The 10,520-nt window shown below is 39.3% G+C and overlaps 1 protein-coding gene across 1 annotated transcript in view; it reads right to left on the bottom strand.

Annotated features, from left to right (window-relative positions):
- Positions 1 to 10,520, bottom strand: part of MYO3A (myosin IIIA) — a 286,656-nt gene that overhangs the window by 137,629 nt on the left and 138,507 nt on the right. Inside the window, exons 9-12 of the mRNA XM_006139727.2 lie at positions 7,643 to 7,742; positions 3,752 to 3,868; positions 1,180 to 1,284; positions 991 to 1,074 (exon numbers count right to left, since the gene is read on the bottom strand). Of these exons, the coding sequence (XP_006139789.1) occupies positions 991 to 1,074; positions 1,180 to 1,284; positions 3,752 to 3,868; positions 7,643 to 7,742 (406 nt within the window). The remainder of the gene's footprint in view (positions 1 to 990; positions 1,075 to 1,179; positions 1,285 to 3,751; positions 3,869 to 7,642; positions 7,743 to 10,520) is intronic.

The following is a 10,520-nucleotide window of genomic DNA, read 5'->3' as shown; positions in this document are numbered from 1 at the left end:
CAATCCCTTCTCTTCCATTTTCCTCTAGGGATCTTGGCATGCACGCACACACGCCTGGCATGAGTTTAAAACACCGGGTCCAGGACTCAAACTGCGGTTGGCTACATAGGAATCCAACGACATAGCCATTACGCTAACTGCTGGTCCCATTTTTTTAAATAAAGTTTTTCTAGTTTTCAGCATGCAAATTTTGCACATAATTCTCTTTTTGGTGTTATTAGAAATGGTACTTTTAAGTTTTAACTTGTAATTGATCATTGCTAATGTGTACATATTTGTGTGTGTATTTATATATATAAAATATATTAACAAAATTGAATTTTTGCATGTTACTCTCTTTTAACCTGCTGCTGATGACAAAGGAGAGAAAGTTAAGAAAACATTCAGTAAATGAAATGGAGCTAAAAAGAGAGGAATAACCACATTTATAAAACTTGCCTAATAAGAGTGAGGCATTCAGTAAATGAATTGGAGCTAAAAAGAGAATAATCACATTTATAAAACTTGCCTAATAAGAGTGAGAGAAGTTAGAATACTCTTAAAACAGATTATGTACTTGTTATACGTTGTGATACATTTTTTTTTCTTGAGAGGCTTTTGCTATAGGAAACATGAGCTCACCAGAAAGACAGAGAGAGACAGAGAGACAAAAAGTGAGAAATCACCCCCCAGGGAGGATGGCTACACCACATCCCTTAACCTTCATTCTCCTCTTGGAATCTTGGGCACGCACGCACATGCACCTGGCATGAGTTTAAGCCACCGAGTCTGGGACTTGAACCGCGGTTAGCTACATGGGAGTCCAGAGACATAGCCATTATGCCAACTGCTGGTACAGATACGTTTTAAATCCTCAAAAGATAACAATTGCATTTAATAATTTCTGTGCATTATGAAATGTGGGAATTAGTGAATATTAGTTGAACCAGTTATATTAACTTCTGAATATACTGAATATTTCTGTTAATGCAAAGAAAAAATAAGTGATACCTTTCCAAGCACTGTCAGCTGCTGAACTAAAAGATGAGCACTTTCAGTCTTTCCAGCACCACTTTCCCCAGAAATAACAATGCACTGCACAGTGAGAAAAGAAAACCATGTTGAGACTCTATCCTCGCAAACTCAGAGGGCACACGAGAGATAAACAGGGAGAATTTTAAGAGTGTGAGACTCTCTTACCTGATCTGAATGATACGTTATCATGGACTGATATCCTAAGTCAGCCATGGCGAAAATGTGAGGAGGATTGGCAGTTCTCTTTGCTCCAACATATAGTTTGGACTGCTAAAGTTTAAAAAATATACACATGTTAAAAAGAAAAGTGGCACTTTTTGGTTTTGCTTTTATTTAAAACATAGATTATTCATAGATATAGTCCCAATTTTCAAAGTAAAAATAAATTCCATAGCACCACAACATTATTACATACACGTGACATGCACCACACATACATGAACAAATTATGCACAATTACATGAAATAAAAGCATGATATAAAATAGCTGAGAAATATGACATGACATAAAATTAATCACTCTGGTACTTAAAAGATTCTGCATATCACTTCCAAAGAAGAACTTGTGGTTTAAAAATAGTATTGGTTATTCAACTAAAAGGACACTTTTAGATAAAACAATCAAGTATTATTTTGTTGATTACTCTCTGGAGTAACTATGACCATTGTTTATTTTCCTTTCACTTCATTTAACATACACTCTCTTGTTTGATTAGTCCGAGATCGTTCAGTTATCTGGTAGCAGAATTGCACCGAAGCCTAACTTCTGAAATTTAGGTCAAAGTTTATAGATTTGCCGTTATTACTATAAATTTTAGGATAGTAGAGGATGACAGAGATAAATATTTTCACATAAAAAATAACTATTAAGTATAGTATTATTTTCTAGAGTACAAAAATCTAGAAGAGAAAAATGGGGGACCATCAGTTGGGATAATGGCTATGCCGTTGGACTCCCATGTAGTCAACAGCGGTTCAAGTCCTGGACCCAGTGGCTTAAACTCACGCCAGGCACATGTGTGTGTGTGCCCAAGATCCCGAGAGGAGAATGGAGGAGAAGGGACTGTGACATGGCCATCACCCCTGGGTGGTGATTTCTCACTTTCTGTCTCTCTGTCTCTCTGTCAAGCACATGTGCCCTATAGCAAAAACCTCCCCAAAAAAAAAAAAAAAGAAGAGATCAATGGGACCAGGAGATGGCATAGCAGTTACATCACTGGTCTCCCACATAGTCCACTGCGGTTCAAGTCCCAGACTCGGTGGCTTAAAACTCACACAATGTATGTGTTCGTGTGTGTGCATGTGTGCATGCACTTGCATGAACCCAAAATCTGGAGAGAAGAATGGAGGAGAAGGGACCGTGGAATGGCCATCACCCCTGGAGGGGTGATTTCTTGCCTTCTGTCTCTCTGTCTCTCCAGTGAGCAAATGCACTCTATGGCAAATCTCTCTCAAAAAATATGTAGAAAAGAGCAAGACCAAGTAAAAATGAAACAAATATTTAAATCTAAATGATGACAGAAAACGTAAAAGCATGCCCAGCCACTGGTGCAAGAACTAGAGCATCACTGTGCAGGGCTGGGGTCACAGGGAATTATAGGTTCTAGTCTCAGACCAACCTAAGGGCTGGGTGCAGTCGTTTGTGCCTGTAAACCAAACCAGTTGAAAGGCTGGAGCAGGAGAATTGTGATAATGAAACTCTGTCAAAAATACCTATCTGTGGGCTGGAGGGTGGTGCAGTGACACCCTGCAAGGCTGGACCTGTGTGGGAAGGTCTTGGGTTCACATCTGGAGACTTCCAGAAAATAATGATAAGTATATAGTCATAGTCATAAAACATATTTTAGGATATTAATAGAGGTGATCAAATGTCAGAGGAATTTTTTAGTTTTTGTAATTATTTTCTGCCAGAGAGGGAGACAAAAGAGAGAAAGAGAGTCACCCCTAACAGGGTCCCCATGATACAATCCACTCCTAGCCCTAGCCACCCAGGATCCCAGGCACACGTGCATGTGCTCAGTGTACACAGGGAGATCTTTGGACCCCAACCTGGGACCCTCCCACGTGGCCTCAACATCACAGAGTGCTGTGCCATTGCTGTGATACCACAGCTGGCCCAAAAGGAATTTTTAAACTCTCTATTGACAAGCTATATAGGCATTAAGTATGTACTATACACATATAATCTAACACGGCTGGCCCCATAGTGCAGGGGTTAAGTGCTGTGCAGAAGCCAGACCCCACATGGACGACATCAGTTTGAGTCCTGGTCTTGGCAACATGCCAGGTGTATGTGTGCATGTGTCCAGGATCCTGAAGGTGGACAGATGCTGGAAAAGGGATTATGGTCTGGCCGGGCCCCGTTGGTGAGAGTTCGCTCTTTGTCTCTCTTGGACACACACAGCTTCAGACAAGAATAATAATGTAATCATGCTCCCGATTCTCCTATACTTGGTTCAGAGGCAGACGTTAAGTGTACACAGTTTAAGGCCTCTGTTTTAAGATGAAGTATAGCACAGTTACCATAAGTGGATGCAACTGGCCTCTGACACACTTTTGGAAGAAGGGGGACCACAAATTGCACTTTCATCTTCCATTTTTCCTATCTGTATGTTTTTAAAATAATTATATGATTGTTCATTTAAACACTAGATAAAATTTTATTAGCATCTATTTACATTAATGATGTAAATAGAATAATTATTTATACAAGGGGGATGTAAACCATACCACATACCTCTCTGGAATAAAGATCCAGACTCTGAAAAGGGTTAAGAGCAATGAGGATGTCTCCCACATAGATATAGATCTGATCTCTGGAATAACACTTTTCAAGGTGCTCTGAGACTGTATTCTGTAGTAAAATAAAAACAAATTCTTGCTCTTAAAAATAATGTGTAGTCAATTACAATTTAAAAAGTAAATAAAACAAAACTTCTGAAATTGGACAAAGGAAGAAACAGACATAGTTTGACAGTTAGAAATGCAGCTACCTTCTGACCTGACGGCATTTTCTTTAGTTTGAGTGCTAGAGAAGGAATATACACGAGCCTTTGCTTAAACATTGGCCTAATGAAGCAAGTGAACATTTCAGAAAAATAACTTCCTAGTTGATAAATCACATGATTATATTAACCAGATTCAATCGTGTCAGAAATCATCATTTATGGCACGTGACACAGAGAGGAACAAAAGATCTTAGGTCACAAAAGGGCCAAAAAGTAAAACAGACAACAGAAATAAACAAAGTAGGTATTTAATACAGTTAACCCTCCATATCTGTGGTTTCCACATCCACAGCTTCAACAGCCTGTAGATGGGAAATGTCAGATACTTGGGGTTGTGTCTGGACAGACTTTCTCTTCTTGTCCTTATTCCCTAAACATTACGGTATGATAACTATTTACATAGCATTTAGATTGTTCTAGCAATCTGGAGGTTATTTAAAGTATTTAAAGGGATGTGTGTAGGATGTTTTCAAATATTGGGCTGTAGGAAAAGTTATGACTTATTTTTTCCATATTTTTCTATGCAAAAGTGTGTCATGACTTTTCCAACACCCCAATACCATGCCATTTTATATAAGACACTTGAGCAGGGACTTGAGTTCATAAACTTTCTAATTTTGTCTGAGGAAGTATTAGGCCACTGGTGGTCAAGTTATGGTAATTAAAAAATCATTATTCAGCAAAACTTATCAGAAAAAATAACCACATTATGAATTTTCGAATGGATTAATGTACATAGAAAACAGATTTTGGTATCCACAGGATATCCTGAAACAAATCCCCTGCAGATAACTGTATATTAATACACTGGTTGGTCAGCAACATGACTGAATCCTTCTTTATAACATACAAGCCTAGGAATTCATGTCTTTAGAAAATTTAATACAGAAGGATTCAGAAAGAAATTCAATTATAAGGATGGCAATCTGACTTGCAAACACGATTTGATGTGATGTTTGATGCTTCTGAAAGAGGTTATTTTCAGAAAACACCTGAGTTATCTATGTAACCTCAAATTACCGAATGAAGACTTCTGTTCAGAACAAGCCTTTGATGTGTTGCATTTTTGAGGAAAATGGTTAGGCACATATCAGAAGTACTACAAAATAAAGAGCTATTCATCAGGTAGTCCTACCCTTCTACTGAAAAGAGGCCATTTGTTTCTCTAATGATCTGATTATATGGAGTAAGGAGGGATGAGGAGAAAGGAGGCTGGGACTATCATTTACTGGCTTGAATTGGTATCTTCACAAGAGATACTTGCAGTTTCTTTTTTTTTTTTTTGGAGAGATTTTCACTGTAGGGCGCGTGCTCTCGCCAGACAGACAGAGACATAGAGACAGAAAGCGAGAAATCACCCCCCAGGGGGGATGGTCACGCCGCAATCCCTTCTCCTCCATTCTCCTCTCGGGATCTTGGGCACGCATGCACACGCGCCCGGCGTGAGTTTTAAGCCACCGGGTCCAGGACACGAACCGCGGTCGACTACGTGGGAGTCCAGCGACATAGCCATTACGCTAACTGCTGGTTCCCGAGATACTTGCAATTTCTGAGGTAACTGGAAGGAGGAGTGCAAAACAGAATTCAGTGTCCTAAAACGTGAGTGGTGTGAGAGCGAAGGCTCTATGATTTCAAGAGGCATCCCGACCATTGTAACAGAAAAACTCTTTTGGTATCATGGAGGTTTCTGGGTATGGCTGCTCAGAGCTGAAACAGGAGAGGAAGAAGAGGGAGGATGCCACAGTGGTGGTAGGAGGCAGACTCTTGTTTTGAACACAGTAAATCATAACTTTGAGACTCAGAAATAATTAAGAGCAGGAACTCCTAATAACTCATAGTTGGGGGATCTCACACCTTTGTCATATGAGAATCAAACAAAAAAAATGATATGAGGCTGAAAAGATCTAGAAAATTATTATATGCTAAAACCAAAGATAGAAGAAAGGGGTCTGCAAACGGCATGGGAGGATATTACTAAATTAAACTATTTTGACTTATAACAGCCACTGTACTCCCACACTTTAATTCCTATGAATAAGCTGAAATCATACATATTAGATTGCTTTTCTGAGCTGTTTACTAGGTTACAGCCAATCACAAAAGGTAGGCTTCAGTCAATTACAGGCATTCTGCCTTTTAAACCATATTAATACACACAAACTTCAAAAGATAATCAATAATTTCTCTACCTCACTCCCTCACTTACATTTTTTATATGACACTTTCTTATTCTACCTGACTTAAATATGAGTTGAGCACAAGATGCAGTTGTCATCAAAAAGTCCATGGACGGGAACCGGCAGTTAGCGTAATGGCTATGTCACTGGACTCCCACGTAGCTGACCGCAGTTCGTGTCCTGGACCCGGTGACTTAAAACTCACGCCGGGCACGTGTGCGTGCGTGCCCAAGATCCCGAGAGGAGAATGGAGGAGAAGGGATTGCGGCATGACCATCCCCTCTGGGGGGTGATTTCTCGCTTTCTGTCTCTATGTCTCTCTCTGTCTGTCTGGCGAGCGCACGCGCCCTACAGTGAAAATCTCTCTCAAAAAAAAAAAAAAAAAAAAGGGAACCAGCAGTTAGCGTAATGGCTATGTCACTGGACTCCCACGTAGCTGACCGCAGTTCGTGTCCTGGACCCGGTGACTTAAAACTCACGCCGGGCACGTGTGCGTGCGTGCCCAAGATCCCGAGAGGAGAATGGAGGAGAAGGGATTGCGGCATGACCATCCCCTCTGGGGGGTGATTTCTCGCTTTCTGTCTCTATGTCTCTCTCTGTCTGTCTGGCGAGCGCACGCGCCCTACAGTGAAAATCTCTCCAAAAAAAAAAAAGTCTATGGACAACTGCCCAATTTAAATCATATTAAAATTTGCTCTATTAAAACTATATTAAATTCATTAATTTATTTTTCTTTTAACACATTGCTGGACTCTCACATGGGCCAACCATGGTCCAAGTCCCAGACCTGGTGGCTTGAAAATCATGCTAGGGGGAACCAGCAGTTAGCATAATGGCTATGTCGCTGGACTCCCATGTAGTCAACCATGGTTCGCGTCCTGGACCCGGTGGCTTAAAACTCACGCCGGGCGCATGTGTGTGTGTGCCCAAGATCCTGAGAGGAGAATGGAGGAGAAGGGATTGCGGCATGACCATCCCCTCTGGGGGGTGATTTCTCGCTTTCTGTCTCTATGTCTCTCTCTGTCTGTGTGGCGAGCGCGCATGCCCTATAGCGAAAAACCTCTCCAAAAAAAAAAACAAAAAAGAAAAGAAAAAGAAAATCATGCTAGGTACGTACATGCCCAAGATCCCTACAGGATGGAGGGGAAGGGATTGTGGCATGGCCATTCTCCCTGGGAGGTGATTGCTCACTTTCCCTCTCACTGTCTCTCTGGGTGTGTGTCTCTCTCTTTTCAGTGAGCGCACACACCCTAAGGCAAAAACCTCTAAAACAAAAATAAAAAAAAATTAAAAATAAGTAAAACCAAAGAAAGAAGAGAGAGAATTAGGATGGAGAGACAAAGGAAGCATGAAACATAGATGCTAGTCAGAGAAGCTCCTACTCACATTAGCTATAATTTTTTTTTTAAAGAATGTCTAAGTTTAATGAAACTGACGTCTTACCTCATCTAAAACTTCTAGGGTTGCTAAGTCATCTACCTCCTTCAGACTGGAAATCAGAGACTGGTTGATGTTACTTTTCTTGGTGTGAATACGTTCGTGTCTGTGGAGAAAAAGCCCTTTTCAATTTAAGAACAAATTAGTGATCATAGTGGAAGTAAGTTTTAGATACCAATGAGACCAAAAAACCTCTATGAACCATTTACTAAATTCAATGATAGGATAAAAAAACCTTAGTGTATTTGATCTCTGCTGTTTAGTTTTTCTTCTTCATTGGAAAAAGTACAACATATAAAACTTACTTCATGAATTACCAAGTCTGTAATTTCTACCAAGAATAAACCTATATCTAATTTGCTTTAAAGATTCCTTTAAATTCCTATGTATGATTTAATCTGTTACAAAGCAGTGAGTCTGAAAGATTTGAATACATTATATTTATGATTTTGTCTAAGGTAGTGTTAGGCCATGGTGGTCAAGGCAGAGAAATTTAAAAAATCATGGTCTAGGGCACCAACAGATAGCATAAGGGTTACGTTGCTCCACTCCCAAGTAGTCAACCGCAGTTTGAATCCTGGGCCCAGGGACTAAAAACTATGCTGAACATGTGTGTGCATGCCCAAGATCCCGAGAGGATTATGGAGGAGAAGGGATGTGGTGTGGCCATCCCTCCTGGGGTGGGGGGGAGAGTGATTTCTTACTTTGTATACACAAGTCTTTCTCTGTCTCTCTGGTGAGCCCATGCATCCTAAAATCTCTCTCTAAAAAAATTGTTATTCAGTAAATTGAATAGGAATAGGAATACAAAATCATCACATTATGAATTTTAAAACAGTTAAATGTATATAAAAAATAAATTTTAGGTATTAGAAAGTTTATTTTCCAAAGTAAAACATTTCAGCAACTTTCGAAAACAGTGTAACAATCTCGATTTAACACAAAGGCTAGAAAATTTGTGATATAAACACCGTTTGTTAAGACTTTTCTGGACATCCATTTTGTTTGAAGAGAACTGTATTCTTAGTGCTTATTTTTGGGCCTATTTAAGCGTCTGGATTTGTCAATTTGTTAAAGGGGAAGGAATACATTATAATGGTGATTAAGAACCATGACACTCTAGAAACATTAATGGTATCTTACTGCTTAGAAAATAAGTCTAATAAAAAACTTTCCCCTGTCTCAGACCAGTCACTTCTGTGTACTAGTGTCCAACCCCTCTCATTCGCTAACGAGTATCATTCCTCCTACTTCTTCTCTCAGCCCTCCATTATCCACTTTTTCCTCTCAGCCCCTCACAAACAACAAACTGTCCTCCCTGACTACCAGTTTCCTTCATCTACTCTTCCATCTCTTTGTTGTATAGTAAAAATCATCAAGAGATCTCTTCTGTAGTTGATTCCTCAGGTTTTCATCTCTACACTCCATGGAAAGAGCTTTTGTTAAGGACATGGATAACTTCACATTACTAAATCTAATGGTCAATTAAAAAGCAGTTTTCAATTTACTTAGCAGCAGCATTTGCCAAATGCCTCCGTGAATTCATTTGTCTTTGTTTCCTGTACATCTGTCTTGATTTTCTTACTTATCTCACTGACATCTTCACCTGAGTATCTTTTTTCTGGTTTCTCCTTTTCTTTCACTCATTTCTCATAAAAGTTTTCTACCCAAAGATAGGTACAGAGTCTTATTCACATTTGCAATTCTTAATTAGATTCCTCCATAATAATTTTTGTAGTACATACCCAAATTCCTAATTATGCACTGATTTGTGTTTATAATTTAGCTAATATTTGAATTCCTTACTCTAAGCGTTAAGAACTGTGAGAAAATGTCTTTAGTTTCCCACTGTGGCCCATAAACAAGTGGGTTATTTAGAACATAATAGTTCCTCAATAAATATTGGTTGAATGAATGAGTGAATGTATAGCCCCACAACTTCTGGTGTAGAATTTGTGCATAGTTGGTCTCCACATTTGCTTAATTGAACAGGTATTCACTTCCTTATCCTTCTGTTTCCAAAGAGAGTCACAAAACTATTATCATTTTGATATATTTTTAAGAAAATGGGGAAGACAACTACATTATCCATTTAATTGAAACAAGAGGTCTGAATTTTTTTATCTGCTTCCTATGGATCCATATGACAGCTAGGCCCTTCCTAGAGAATGACAGAGTAAATGGTGAAGGACAGGGGAATCAGTATTTGACTGGCTGGAACCCTCACTCTTTCATTTCTATGAATTCATCTCTGTGATATTAGCTTTTGGTATTAGCTTTGAAAAGCTTAGAGGAAATTCAATCACTAAGATCATTCAAAAACCTCGGATCCACCCCCCCTCCCCCATCTTCTATAGTACAACTACACACTTTCTTGGCATAGAATTTATGGCTTTCACAGTCTTGCCCCAACCAACCATTCCTCCATATTTGCCCGTCATCTCAGTACAGAACATGTCCACTATGCCAAGTATTTTCAAGACCTGATACTCTACTCATTCCATTTCCTCTACCTGGAGTTATTTTATTTCCAGGCCTGGGAAGAGTCTACCTGTAAAAGGGTCAAATTCATCCTCTCTGTGGAGTCACTACAGAACTTTCCAGAGAGAATACCCTACAAGTAGAAAAGTTTTCACATTTAACCAGATCTATGTGTTCACTGTTCCTGTCAGCCTGGAAATCTTGTATGTAGAAATTAAGTGTCATTCATCTGTGTGCCTGAATACAAGGCTGTACGAGACAATTGGTAGCCTGCATCTTCATCATTGCCTTCAGGTGCTGTCCATGTTTGCCTGAAACAAATGGCATATTTGGAGGCTTGTTTGGGAAAAAAAAAAAAAAAAAAAAAAAAAAACTTTAAAAAATTTTTTTTGTATAATATTTG

This window comes from Tupaia chinensis, unplaced genomic scaffold (genome assembly GCF_000334495.1).
Source record: "Tupaia chinensis unplaced genomic scaffold, TupChi_1.0 Scaffold000001_1, whole genome shotgun sequence".
NCBI classification, from domain to species: domain Eukaryota; kingdom Metazoa; phylum Chordata; class Mammalia; order Scandentia; family Tupaiidae; genus Tupaia; species Tupaia belangeri.
The sequence above is the reverse complement of the archived record's forward strand: the minus strand, read 5'-3'. Positions and strand labels throughout refer to the sequence as shown.